Raw genomic sequence first — 14,873 nt, forward strand, 5'->3', positions numbered from 1 at the left:
CCGTCTGTCAAATAAATAATAAATAAAATCTTTTAAAAAATAGTAATAATTTAAAAATGTTAAAAAAAACAAAACTAGCTTTTTTCATTCTGTTAAACAGAATTCATAAAGGATGTCAACATATTTTTAATAAAGTGTATTTTTAATGCACATCTCAGTGTAGTACAGTAATTCTGTGACCTTTATATATATGAAATCACTGAATAAAGTTAATAGACAAAAAATATGGATGCTGTGAGGAGGTAAATGAGAGTCTGACAATGTTCAAATTCTCTAAAGAATTTATAGTCACAAAATTGGCAATGCTAGAATCGCACTGGCATTAGGAAAAATTCGTCTTCATAGTTTTGGACATCTCTGTCCAAAGAGCATTCATTGAGCACTTGTGGTAGGCACTACAGGAACTGCTAAATAAAACAGGTTTGCAAAGGCACTTATATCTTGGTTCCACCCTACCTTCTAATGCCAGAAGTCAACCTACCAAAATCTGCTTTCAAGGAAGTTCTGATGTCTGTCAAACATACCTTATTATAAACTACTATATTAACTCTCCAGGAAAAACCCAAGTGAGTATACACCCACCAAGGTTGGTTTCGTGATTAACCAAATTAACAGAAAAATGGAGAAAACTTTGATCAAGATCATATATACACGAAAAGTATTTGACAAAACTTAACACCAATTTATGACTGATATTCTTAGCAGACTAAGAATACAAGGAAATTTCTTTGAACCAGAAGAGTATTTACAAAAATACCTATACCAAATTATCATACTTACTCATAATTACTGAATATATACTCCTAAAACAGAATAGGACAAAGATCACCCACCACCACATCTGTTCAACATTATACTACATTTAGCAATCAAAATTAGGCAAGAAAAAAAGGGGGCATGAAAATTTAAAATGAAGAAAACTGTTCACTTGCAGATAATATATTTTTTAATGTAATTCGATGTCAAAATGTCAGCAGTTTTAATTGTGGAAACAGACTAATTCTAAAATCGATAAGGAAATTATAACTTTAGTTATAATTATAACTTAAAGTTATAATAACTTTAAGTTATTTCATATCCAAATAAGGAATAGTAACTTTTTTGAGGCTATAAGCTACCTTAATCTAAGTAGCTACAAGTAGCTAAGGCAATGCTGAAGAAGAAAAAGATGCAGGATTAACTTGCATTATCGAATAAATATTTTTATAACTATATATGGTAATTCAGATATAGCGGGATTGACACAGGAAATCAAAACAATGGAAAAGGACGTAAAGTCAGAAATACATATACTAACATGAATAGGTCTGAAAACACAATGTGGAATGAAAAAAAAGATGAGTTGCAGAACTCTAAGTCCATCGGGTTCCCAGTTATTTAAAAACCTAAAACATAGAACAACTTCAAGTAGTGTTTATATATATAAAATCATGTGGTAAAAATATAAAACTATGAGCTCTATGGATATAGATAACATTCATAAAAGTGACTGCCTGTGAGACAAAGTATCTGTAATATTCTGACTACTTTGTTGAAAAAAAATCCTGAGGCAAAAATGACAAAAGATTAAAATCTGCTAATCTGGGGAGCTGCGTATGTGGCTGCTTATTCCACTTCTCCCTCCCTCTTCTTAGATTTTAAAATAATAAAGAAAGAAGAAAAAAAAGAAAAAAGCAGCTCTTTATTAGTTCTATTATTTTGTGTTTTTCTAACTCACTGACTTAAACTTTATTCTTACCGATTCCTTTTTAAATTTTCTCATTTTGTTTCTAATGACTAGAATGGTATATTTTGTTCATTCATTTCATTCTGATACGTTTATTAACACTTTTTCAGGCTGTAGCTTTTCTTCTGTGCATTGTTTTATTTTTTTTAAGATTTAAAAAATAATTATTTATTTGACAGAGAGATCACAAGCAGGCAGAGAGGCAGGCAGAGAGAGAGAGGGGGAAGCAGTCTCCCCGCTGAGCAGAGAGCAGGATGCGGGGCTCAATTCCAGGACCCTCAGATCAAGATCTATGCCGAAGGCAGAGACTTAACCCACTGAGCCATCCAGGTGCCCCTGCGCATTGTTTTATTTTTAAAGATGTTCCGCAACATCTGGGCATGGGGGCGCCCGGGTGGCTCAGTGGGTTAAAGCCTCTGCCTTTGGCTCAGGTCATGATCCCAGGGTTCTGGGATCAAGCCCCTCGGCGGGCTCTCTGCTCAGCGGCGGGCTCTCTCTCTGCCTACCTCTCTGCCTGCTTGTGATCTCTGTCAAATAAATAAATAAAATTTTTTAAAAAAGATGTTCTGCAACATAAATTTTTAAGTCCCTGTTGGTCTGGGTTGTTTATGCTAGTTAAAAAATTTCCATGTGAATATTTTTCTTTTTGAATCTCTTGTTATTAACTTCATATTTAATTGCATTGTGGAACTACTGAAATGTACAGTTTCTACTTTTGAAATTTACTGAATGTTATTCATGCCTAATAAATGGTCAGTTTTTAAGTTATTTCATATCCAAATAAGGAATAGTAACTTTTTTGAGGCTATAAGCTACCTTAATCTATTAGCTCTATCAAATTATTATTGGTAGATACATTTTTTATATCTAGTTCATCTAGCATGAGTTAAGACATTAATGAAAGTTTCCCTACCAATACATATCTTCTTATTTTCAGTGTTACTTACAGTAAATTTGCTGTTGGTTATCTGATAAGAAAGCAGTCCTAAACCATTGATCTGTATTATCTATTGCACTCATTTTAAAGCTCTGTTCTTTTTGTTTGTTTAGAGCTTACTGTTTCGACTGTTACCATACCTGATATTAACACACAGACTTTTCCTTTCTTTTAAAGTGAAATTTTGGACAGTCACTTCAGAAATCGTTTGGCAGTATCAATAAAAGGTAACCTATGTATACGACCTATAACTCAGAAATTCCACTTTTGGTTTATATACAAAAGAAAGTGTACATACGTGCAATAAAAGACAGCTATGAATTTTCTTATAGCAGTAATATTTGTAATTGTCCTCAAATAAAAACTACCTAAATGGCAATCAATAATAGAATGGATAAATAAAATTATGGTTTATTCACATAAGTGAATAATATAAAGCAATGAAATTAATCAAACTATAACTACATGCAATAATTCAACATGAATCTGACACACACAGTATTGTGCAAAAGAAGCCAGACACAGAGTATATATATTAATGAGGTTCAAACTCGGACAGATATAATCTATAGTGACAGAAATTGAATAGTGGTTACCCCTGGGGTAGGGGTAATGACTTTAGAAAAGTGCAGAAGAAATCTCATGGTTATTAGGGTAATGTTCTAATTCTCGATCTATTGCTTTTGCAAGTTACACACTGACAGTGTGTTCACTTTGAAAATTAACATGTTTGAAGAAAAAAAACTGGATATATAGAGAAGCTGCTATATACGGATACACAGTCAAAGAAAGGTATATCTCAGTATATGAAAACTTTGACCTGAGGATGAAAAGCAGGATAAATCTGAAAGATACAAAGAAAGTATGCAAGTTGAAGTTCTGAGGAAAAGGATTATCCTTGAAGAGGAGGTGGACGTCAACTACTTTTTTTTTTTTTAAAGATTTTAATTATTTGAGAGAGAGAGAGAGCATAAGGGGGAAGAGCTGAGGGAGAAGTAGACTCCCTGCTGAGCAGGAAGCCAATGTGGGGCTCCAATGCAGGGCTTGATACCAGGATCCTGAGATCATGACATGAGCTTAAGGCACTTGTATAACTGAGTGAGCACCCAGGCATCCCAATATCACTTATTTTAAGAGTAAAAAAACAAGGAACCATGGATTCAAGACATTAAAACCACAGATATTCACAAAAACTATGTATACAAGGCCAGAATGTTCTAGGGGCTGGAGACACATCAGTAAACCAAATAAAGCATATTCTCTGTTCACATTTCAGTGGACTAAAATAATTTACCAGAAATTATTAGACTGTGGCCCAATCTACAGTAAATACCCACCGAAAAATATAATTATGTAGGGTCATTTGAGATACACATATCTCATCTATTTCTTCGGACATTCTAGTATTCTTTAAAATTATGTATGACACATATAGAATAATGTGGTGAAATGCACTAACCTTTTTTTTTAAGATTTTAAGTAATCTCTGCAACTAACGTGGGGCTCAAACTCACAACTTGCAAGATCAAGTGTCACATGCTCGCCTGAGGCAGCCAGCCACCCCTAAGATGCACTAATCTTAAATGTACATGATACACTTTTATACATTTAAATATTTATGTAATCAGGTCAAAACAACCACATTTTCAGCACTCCAGAAGATTTTCTCCCACCCGTTCCCAGTTACTATCCTCTTAAGGTAACTACTATCCTGATTTCTATCACAAGAGATTAGTTTTCCCAGCTTTCAAATTGCATATAAATGGAACCGTATCTTTTGTTTCTGGCTTCTCTCACTCCAATGTTTCTGGAATTTATCTATATTGTTGTGGGTAACCAGTATCTGTCATTTAAAAAAAAATTGTTGTGTAGTCTTCTTTTGCATGCAAGGGATAATTAATCCCTTTTTCTGATAATCTTCATTTGCATTCTTTCCTATGCTGGCTATTTTTTAACACATATACTTTGTTTTATCCTTTACCAAAACAGACCATCACAATAGCTGGATTTGTCAAGTATAAGAGGTCACACTCTAATATATTCATTGACCTAGGTGCCAAAGAAGAGCTTACTTCTCCTAAAAAAAAGTTCATTTTAATTTTTATTTGCAATACAAATTATGTCATGAATTTTTGCTCTGGTTTGTTTCACCTATAATAATGAAACTGAAAACTGAAGCCCAACTTTAATCTCTCTAGATGAATACCTTTCTGCATTACCATATTTTAACTCTTCCTGGTCTTAATCTTCCAACTTTAATTCCTCTGAAAAAGTTTATCTATATAGGATTTTCCAATTTACTGTACGGATTATTGTAATCCTTTTAAACCACATTACAGAATATAGTAGAGAACAAATATACTACTTAAAACTTACCTGGGATTCAGTCATTTCCTCTTTCTGGTAATAGACAGGGCTTGAAAAGGCAAAGCTGTGAAAGAGAAGAAAAGCCATTAGACCAGGCACGCTTAGTGGTTTCGGAAACTTGCACCCACACTGTGGATTAAAGGTCGCCCTGTAAATGATTCTTGGATCCAGCAGAAAGGCCAAGAATATTCATACCAGAGGTGCTGACAGGTATAAGGATGACTAGAATGATCATGCATAGCTTAGGCATAAGGTGGGTCAGAATAAGAGCTCATATGTGGGAGATGTCCCATGAATTTGTCAATAACTCTGTATGAGAAAACAGAACAAAACAGTTCACAAGGAACAGTAAGCTATATAGCTTCATAAAAGAACATAACCAAGAAAATTATGAAATTGACAAAATACCTGTTATTTTAATGTATTGAGACATTACCAACTAAATGGGAATTTGCCCAAAATGGTAATATATTTCAAAGAAGGAGTAAGAAGTAGTTTGTGTGTCTGAGTGATGTGTATCAGAGATATTGGTGGTGGTAAGAGAGTTAAATTCTTGTCATAGTAAAAAATAAACATATAAATCTGTAAAGTATCAAATAATAACAAGATAAACATGTGATTTGGAAAAATTGAAGAAATTTAAGAAATCACACTTAGGAGCTTTAGGAGCTAAAAGTGCTTTCTCGTTGGAAACAGGAATTAGGGATGGGGAAAAAAGAAACAGGACACAGTTTTTCATATTATTACAAGTCTAGTAGCATTATTTCAGTTTTTAAAATAAAAGTTCACCTATTATTTTCTCCAAAATAAAATTTAATCAAGAAAACACATACCATTGCAATCAGTACTACAGTGTATAATGAACAACGCAGATGTCCTCCTCCATCCCGTGCACAGTTTCTTTCCCAGTTTTACTTTAAAGAAAATTAATCTTCTTTTACTAAGTAAAAAAAATTTTTTTGGTTGTTGTTGGATTGTAATTGATTTTTGTCATTCATTTGAAGTTTTTTCTTAAAGCATCTTTTTAGAAAAGCTTTAGGACAGATGAATTATAGTAGGAAAGAACAGTGACTTGGGAGCAAAGATTTGCTTTCTAGTCTCTCTCCCACTAATAAGCACTGTGACCCTGGGAACCCCACATTCTTAGAACCATTATAATCAATCCTTAAAAGAGAATAGCAGAGGGGCATCTGGGTGGCTCAGCAGTTACGTGTCTGCCTTCCACTCAGGTCATGAGCCCAGAGTTCTGGGATCTAGCCCCACATTGGGCTCCTTGCCCAGCTCGAGGCCTGCTTCTCCCTCTCCCTCTCCCATTCCCCCTGCTTGTGTTCCCTCTCTCGCTCTCTCTTTCAAATAAAAAAAGAGAGAGAGAAAGAGAGAACAGCAGAATAAAATGGGTGTCTCAGTAGTTCCCCAGCAATAACAGTGCAAAATTCTGTAAAGAAAATTTGATACCTTGCTAAGGAGAGAGAGCCAGCATATTCTAAAAGGCTATATGTGGCAGATAATGTTACCAACAATAGCCAGTTGTCCTCACTTTATTCCTTGAAAACTAAACTTTAATTTTTTCACATGGCAATATACATTCTTCCAAGGATGAATCATGATTGATCCAGGACAGTGAAGATAATTCTATTCCTTTTCCTGTTACCCGCTTTTCCAGTAACCCTTGCAGCTCTGAGTTACAATGTGACACAATACTGGATAACAGGAGTTAAGGTATTTACTGGGGGAGAAGAGATATGGAAAAATTTGTGATATTTTATTTTTCTGCATATTATCTCCTGAATATAGCAGCCCCTTGGGCCTGGAGGTACATACCAGCACATTCTGTTGTCAGGACTGTTCCAGTTCTAGTAGTGAACATCAGTCTATTAAAAGGTGGGCATGGGGGTGCCTGGATGGCTTAGTGGGTTAAAGCCTCTGCCTTTGGCTCAGGTCATGATCCCAGGGTCCTGGCATCTAGCCCCTCATGGGGCTCACTTTCGGCAGGGAGCCTGCTTCCTCCTCTCTGCCTGCCTCTCTGCCTACTTGAGATCTCTGTCTGTCAAATAAATAAAAATCTTAAAAAAAAAAAAAAGGTGGGCATGGGTATAGACTAAAAGAGAATTTTTTTATTTAAAAACAATTGCTTATGGTGAACTGAATTCATCAACTAGCTGAAGAGTGGACACCAATCAGAACTCCCTCTACTCTCTTTCCTCTTTCCCTTCTTAACCAAAAGAGCACCCAGGTGCCCCATGATGGATTTCATCACAGAATTTCTAATAGCAGGCTTCGTTGGTTAAGTGTCTGCCTTCAGCTCAGGTCTCGATTTCAGGGTCCTGGGATTGAGAGCCACATCAGGCTCAGGTCATGATCTCAGGGTGCTAGGATCAAGCCCTGCATTGGGTTCCCATTCAGTGGGGAATCTGCTTGGGATTCTCTTTTCCTCTGCACCCCCTGCTTTGCTCTCTCTCTCAAATTAAAAAAAAAAAAAATTTCTAATAGCAGCAGTATGTGAACTGGAAGGATGGTTCAAAAAAATTATATTTTCATTAAGGACTTACAAATGATGAAAAGAAATGTGAGCTCTTATTTAAAGAGGGTTTCTTCTATGTCACCTTCAACACAGTTAGGTCCTACATTTATATAATAGTACATGTAAATAAATTTGTCTCATTCTGCCTTCCATTTTAAGTTCCACCTCCATCTTCATTGATATCTATAAAAAAGATTGCTAGGAACGTGACTGGGATTGTGTTTAATCTATAGATCAAATTAAAGATCAAATGAAAATAGGAGTCTTTCAATTCATGAATATAGTATATTTCTCCACTTATGTTTTATTTCTTTGATCATAGTTTTTTTCATTTTTGGCATACAAGGCCTATGCATATTCTGAGATTTATTTTTAAGTACTTTATTTTGGGGCATGCTAATAAATTTTTATTTCAAATTCCAATTGTTCATTGCTGGAATATAAAAATGATTTAACTTTATATACTGATTATGTATCCTACAACCATGCTAAATTCATGTAAGAGGTCTAGGAGCTTTTTTGTAGATTCTTTGAGGTTTTCTATCTTAATAGTTGTGTTGTCTCCAACAGAAACTGCTGTATTTCTTCCTTTCTGATTTGTGTGTCTTTGTCTTTCTCTTGCTTTATTGCACTAGTTAGGACTTCCAATAGAACGGTGAAAAATGGTGGTCTGAGGACATCTTCACTTTGTTGCCAATCTTAGAGGTAAAGCATTATCTCAACACAAAGTATAATGTAAGCTCTAGTATTTGGGTTTGTTGTTTTTGGGTTTTTTTTTTTTTTTGACCTTTAATAAAGAACATTCCCTTCTGTTCTTAAATTGCTGAGAATTATTTTTTTCATGAATAAATGCTGGATTTTGTCAAGTGCTTCTTTTGCATCTATCAAAATGATCATACTCTCTTCTGGTGAATTACAGTAACTAATTTTCAAATAATGAACTTAAAATTAATCTTGAGGTGCCTGGGTATCTCAGTTAGTTGAGTGGCCAACTCTTGATTTTGGCTCAGGTCATGATCTCAGGTTTCTGAAATTGAGCCCTACATTGGGCTCCCCACTCAGTGGGGAGTCTGCTTGAGGATTCTTTCTCCCTCTCCCTTTGCCCCCCAACCCTGATTATGCTCTCTCTCTCAAATAAATCTTTAAAAAAATTATTTTGTATTCCCAAAATGAACCCATTTAGACATGATATATTATCCTTTTTATATTGCTAGATTCAATTTTTCATTTCGATGTTGAAGATTTTTGTTTTTAGTCCATAAGAAATATTAGTGTGCACTTTTTTTTCTTGTCTCTGTCTGGTTTTGGTACCAGGGTAAGGGTGGTCTCATAACATGAGTTGGCAAGTGTTCAGCTCACATAAACTGGGAAAGTTTATATACGATTGTTATGATTTCTTCCTTAGATGTTCGCGATTTCACTTGTGAAATTCTCTGGGTGTGTATTTTCCTTTTTAGAAAGTCTTTTTGTTTATTAAGGTATAATTGAAGGGCTCAGTCAGTTAAGCATCTGTCTGCCTTTGGCTCAGGTCATGATCCCAAGGGTTGTGGGATCGAGCCCTGCATCAGGCTCCCTGCTAAGCAGAGAGTCTGCTTCTCCCTCTTCTGTTCCTCCTGCTTGTGATCTGTCAAATAAATAAAATATTTAAAAAAAAAAAGTCTAGTTGACATACAGCCTTATATAGGTTTCAGGTGTACAATATTATGATTCAATATTTGAGTACATTGTGAAAGGATCACCAAAATAAGTCTAGTCAACATCTATCACCTTACATAGTTACAATAATTTTTTTTATTTTATGAAAACTTTTAAGATGTACCATCTTAGCAACTTTCACATATGCAATACAGTATTGTTACCTATAGTCACCGTGCTGTACATTACATCCCTAGGGCTTAAGTTTAAACCGTAAGTTTGTACCTTTTGACAACCTTCACCTATTTCTCTCATCCTCTACCCAATGCCCTTCCTCTAGCGACCATCAGTCTGTTCTCTTTATCAATGATCTTGGTATTTTAGAGTGACATTTGTTTTTTTTATTTTTTTAGATTACACATAAAAGAGAAATTATATAGTACTTCTCTTTCTCTGACTTATTTCACTCGAGGTCCATCCATGTTGTCACAAATGGCAAGATTTCATCCTTTCTTATGACTAAATAATATCCCATTGTATGTATGTATGTATGTGCATGTGCATGTGCATGCACACACACATTTTCTTTACATATTCATCTATCAATGGGACACTTAAGTTGTATCCGTATCTTGGCTATTGTAAATAATGCTGCAACAAACATGGGGGTACATGAATCTTTCTAAATTAGTGTTTTTGTTTTCTTCAGATAAATAAGAAGTACAACTGCTGGATCATTTATATTTTTAATTTATTGAGGAACCTTCAACTATTTTCCATAGTGGCTCTACCAATTTACATTCCAATCAACAATGCATAAATGTTTCTTTTTCTTCCCATCCTTGCCAACACTTGCTTTTCCTTGTCTTTTCAATAATAGTCATTCTAACAGATGTGAGGTGACACCTCATTGTGGCTTTGATTTGCACTTCCAGATCACTAATTGCTGAATATCACTTTATCTTTTTATGTACCTGTTGGTCATATGTATGTCTTTTTTGGGAAAATGCCTATTAGCTCTCCTGCCCATTTTAAAAATTGGTTTGGGGTTTTTTGCTACTGAGTTTTATATATATTTATAAACTCCTTTATCAGGTATGTGATTTGTAAATATTTTCTCTCATTTAGAAGACTGCTTTTTCATTTTCTTGGTCTCCTTTGCTGTGCATAAGCTTTTTAGTTTTATGTAGTCCCACTTGTTTTTAACTTCCTTGCTTTTGTTTGCTTTTGGTATCATGGGTTTTTTTCTGTTTTATTTTGTTTTTAAAGATTTTATTTATTTATTTGACAGACAGAGATCACAAGTAGGCAGAGATGCAGGCAGAGAGAGAAGGGGAAGCAGGTTCTCTGCTGAGCAGAGAGCCCAATGCAGGGCTCGATCCCAGGACCCTGGCAGAGCCTTTAACCCACTGAGCCACCCAGGCACCCCAGTATCATGGGTTTTTAAACACAAATTCAATTTCCTTAATAAATATACGATTCAGATTATTTCTTATTGAGTAAATATTGGTAGTTTGTGCCCTTAAAAAAAAAAAAAGTACCCATTTAACACACAAGTAACCCAAATAACCCAAGTAACACTCTTACTGAAAAGACTTTCTTTTTTCCATTGAATATTCTTTCCTGCTTTGTTGTAGATTAGTTGACCATAAAGAAATGCTTGATTCCATGCCTAGGGCAGGAAATGTTCAAAATGATCTTGGAATAACCCTTCATACCAGAATGTAGAACATTATCAAAGACTTCTGGAGATGTGTTGAAAAGACTTAGAGGCCTCTCAAAGATATAACCAAAGATGGGAAAATTTGAGCTTCACAAAGGAAATAACCACAATATCAAAATCGATGTGTATATAACAGTAAAATAATCATTCACTGGGAAATGCTAAGAAATCAATTCAATAGCCTGAAAACCTAAAAAGGGAAAGAATCAATTTATTTTACTTTTCCTATAAAAACTTTCCTCAATGTAACCAAAGAGTTGATGACAGAAATTTTTTCTTTAAAAAAATATTCCAGCCAGTAAATGAAGAAGGGATATAGATAGAAATCATTTTGTAACCCCTACTGAAATGTAGCTGATAATCTCTCATGTTTTCTTAAACTGGTATGTTGGTAAAAAGGAAGACAGTTCTATTTTGAAAACAGTGGACAACTAAAGGGCAAATATCCTCCAATCTCTCCACCTTACTACCAACCCAACAGTTCTCCAACCCCATCAGAACTTCCATTCCTCTGTTCTACCAATTTTCCACTGTCCCTCACCTTCCTATCCTGACTTTTCTACCTATCTGGACTAAAATTCACAGTCAATCAATATAATTAATTCCTACCAACTTAGATACTCTTGCATCTCACACTATTCCTAATTAGTTCATGAAACCAACACTTTGGTTAAATCCAACTCCATCTACCCCTCCATTTCCCTCCCTTTTCCATTTACAGAGAAAAACTTGAAGGGTTGTCCATACTTTGTAGCTCCATTTTTTTAAAAAATGAATTAATTAATTTTAAAGATTTTATTTATCTATTTGACAGAGATCACAAGTAGGCAGAGAGGCGGGGGAGGGGGGAGGAAGCAGGCTCCATGCTCAGCAGGAGGGTCTTGATCCCAGGGTCCTGGGATTGTGACCTGAGCCGAAGGCAGAGGCTTTAACCCACTGAGCCACCCAGATGCCCCATGTAGCTCCAATTTTCTTCTCCATTTCTCTCTTTAGCTCCATACTCCACTGAAACTGATCTTCAGGATCACCAATGACTTTCATGCTACTAATGTCAACATTCTTTTCTCAGTCTTCATAGTCCTGCCTATCAGCAGGACTGACACGGTTCTTTTTAACACATATTTTTCCTTTCATTTCCAGGAAATCAAACTCACCTATATTCCCTCCAGCCATTCTAACTAGCTCCTGTCAATCCTCTTCGCTGGTTCCTCCTCATTTCCCAGACTTTGTTGGACTGAGCCCTCTACCTTTTTCTATCTATCTTACCCTCTAACTGATCTCATTCAGTAAATACACTTTAAATATCATTTATATATGATATAAATTTATTTATGATATAAATTTATGTCTTCAACCTAGATCTTAGATCATTTTGAACTTCAGACTTATATATCATACTGCCAACTTAATATCTCTACTTGGATGTCTAGTGGACATCCCATGCTACATATACTAAATTCCTAACTGAAATCTCACTATCTCCCTATGCCCCAAGTCAGTTTTTCCTTTCTCGGTTAATGATACCTCTATTCTTCCAAGTTGCTCAGATTAAAAAATGTTTTGTTATCTTGTCACAGTTACATTCCACATTAGTTCCATCAGCAAACTGTATCAGCTCCATCTTTAAATTATATCAAATACATGACTTCTCACCATTTTTACTACTCTGGTCCAGATCATCATCTTTTCACTAGATTATTGTACTTACTGTATTGTATTCCTAATTGGTCTTTCTGCTTCTGCCCTTGACCCCCCACTGCAGCCTTCCTCCTATAGTTCTCTTATCAGAGCAGCCAAAGTGATCCACTTATATCGTAAGCAGATAAGATCACTCCCATGATCAAAAGTCTCCAACAGCTTCCCAGCTCATTCACAGTGAAAGCCAAAATCAAAATATGGCCCATAAGATTCAACCTGATCTGCCTCCTTCCCTCCACTTCCCTTCTCTCATTTCTCACTAGTCTTCATTTCATTTGCTCTTTTTCAGCCACACCAACCTCTTTGCTGTAACAGACATGTTCCCACCTCAAGACTTTTATTTTTTTAATTCTTTTATAAACATATAATGTATTTATATACCCAGGGGTACAGGTCTGTGAATCGCCAGGTTTACACACTTCACAGCACTCACCACAGTACATACCCTCCTCAATGGCCATAACCCCACCCCTCTCTCTGGGCCCCCCCTCCCCCCAGCAACCCTCAGTTTGTTTTGTGAGATTAAGAGTCACTTACGGTTTGTCCCACCTCAAGACTTTTTAAATTGTTGTCCATGCTGCCTAGACTATATGCATAAATAGCCTCCTCAATTATATGCATAAATAGCCCCTTTACTTCCTTCAAATCTTTATTATTACCTTTTCAGGATGCCTTTCCTGGCTACCCCATCTAAAACTCTAATTCCCTTCTCAAATGCTGTATGTTTTTGTTTTACTTTTTCTCTTAATATTTTTCACTGCTGAATATATGTGATATTTAACTCACCTCATTTATTATCTGGACCACGACAATGTAAGTACCATGACAGCAGAGTGTTTCTCTTTTGTTCAGCGCTATACCTGAAGCATCTAGAACCGTTCCTGTCACACAGATAGCAGTCAATAAATGGTATGTTGATGAATAAATGAATGCCTGAAGAATCTAGAAAATAAATTTGAAAACAGAATACTGCTTTAGAAGAACATTTTGGGAAATACATAATTCACACACACAAAAAAAGATTTTTAAAATGCTTGACCAAGGGCGCCTGGGTGGCTCAGTGGGTTGAGCCTCTGCCTTCAGCTCAGGTCATGGTCTCAGGGTCCTGGGATCGAGCCCTGCATCGGGCTGTCTGCTCAGCAGGGAGCTTGCTTCCCCCCCCCTCTCTGCCTGCCTCTCTGCCTACTTGTGATCTCTTGTCTGTCAAATAAATAAATAAAATAAAAAATAAATAAATAAAATAAAATGCTTGACCAGTAGTAACCAAACAACTGCAAATTAAGAAAATTTTGTATCTATGAAGTTAGCAAAAATTACTAATAGCAGATAACCATTGTTATCAGGATGTATGGATATAGGCAATCTTATACTATGCCAATAATAGTGTAAATTATTTGAACCTTACAGGAGAATAATTGGATAGACTTAGGGAATCTTTTTTTTTTTTTTTTTTAAGATTTTATTTGACAGACAGAGATCACAAGAAGGTAGAGAGGCAGGCAGAGAAGGCGGGGAGGAGCAGGCTCACCGCTGAGCAGAGAGCCAGATGCAGGGCTTGATTCCAGAACCCCAGGATCACGACCCTGGGATCATGACCCAAGCCGAAGGCAGAGGCTTTAACCCACTGAGCCACCCAGGCGCCCCTTAGGGACTCTTTAATAAACACATACATATTGCCCAATTAGTTACACTTCCAGGAACCTGTCTCCTCCCCCCCCACACACAAATTAGAAAAGCGCATTATAACATATGACAACTAATTGCTGATAAACCCATTGTTCATAATGGCAAGAAACTGGATAAAACAAATTACCCATCAAAAGGGGTAAATGTATTAAAATGTATGGCATGAAAAACTTTAAAATGACGACATAAATTTATTTATTTTTATTTTTTATTTTTTTTAAAGATTTTATTTATTTATTTGACAGAGAGAAATCACAAGTAGACGGAGAGGCAGGCAGAGAGATAGAGGGAAGCAGGCTCCCTGCTGAGCAGAGAGCCCCATGTGGGACTCGATCCCAGGACCCTGAGATCATGACCTGAGCCGAAGGCAGCGGCTTAACCCACTGAGCCACCCAGGCGCCCAACGACATAAATTTAAATGGAAAGATACGGTGTATTGTTAAACGACAAAGGTAGGTTACAGAACTGTATGTATAGTGTAATAACAATTTCCAAGCTATTATGCACATATATGTTAATAAATGAATGGGTGTGTATGTATTCACAGAGGGGGTAAAGATGGTAAGTAAATTTTGATAGT

The 14,873-nt window shown here is 35.9% G+C and overlaps 1 protein-coding gene across 4 annotated transcripts in view; it reads right to left on the bottom strand.

The window, feature by feature from the left end:
• ZNF569 (zinc finger protein 569) overlaps positions 1-14,873 on the bottom strand; it is a 50,214-nt gene that overhangs the window by 34,340 nt on the left and 1,001 nt on the right. For 3 of the 4 annotated variants that reach the window (XM_013062725.2, XM_013062726.2, XM_004764991.3), the window contains exons 2-3: positions 13,394-13,549; positions 5,040-5,094 (exon numbers count right to left, since the gene is read on the bottom strand). Coding sequence is in view for 1 of the 4 variants with exons in the window: in XM_004764991.3 (XP_004765048.2) it covers positions 5,040-5,094; positions 13,394-13,398 (60 nt within the window). In the remaining 3 variants the exon portion in view is untranslated. Of the gene's footprint in view, positions 1-5,039; positions 5,095-13,393; positions 13,550-14,873 lie in introns of those variants that run through there. The other variant, XM_045076525.1, reaches the window with a different exon arrangement.

Source organism: Mustela putorius, unplaced genomic scaffold (genome assembly GCF_011764305.1).
Source record: "Mustela putorius furo isolate JIRA1106 unplaced genomic scaffold, ASM1176430v1.1 tig00000174_pilon_pilon_pilon, whole genome shotgun sequence".
Taxonomy (NCBI): Eukaryota; Metazoa; Chordata; class Mammalia; order Carnivora; family Mustelidae; genus Mustela; species Mustela putorius.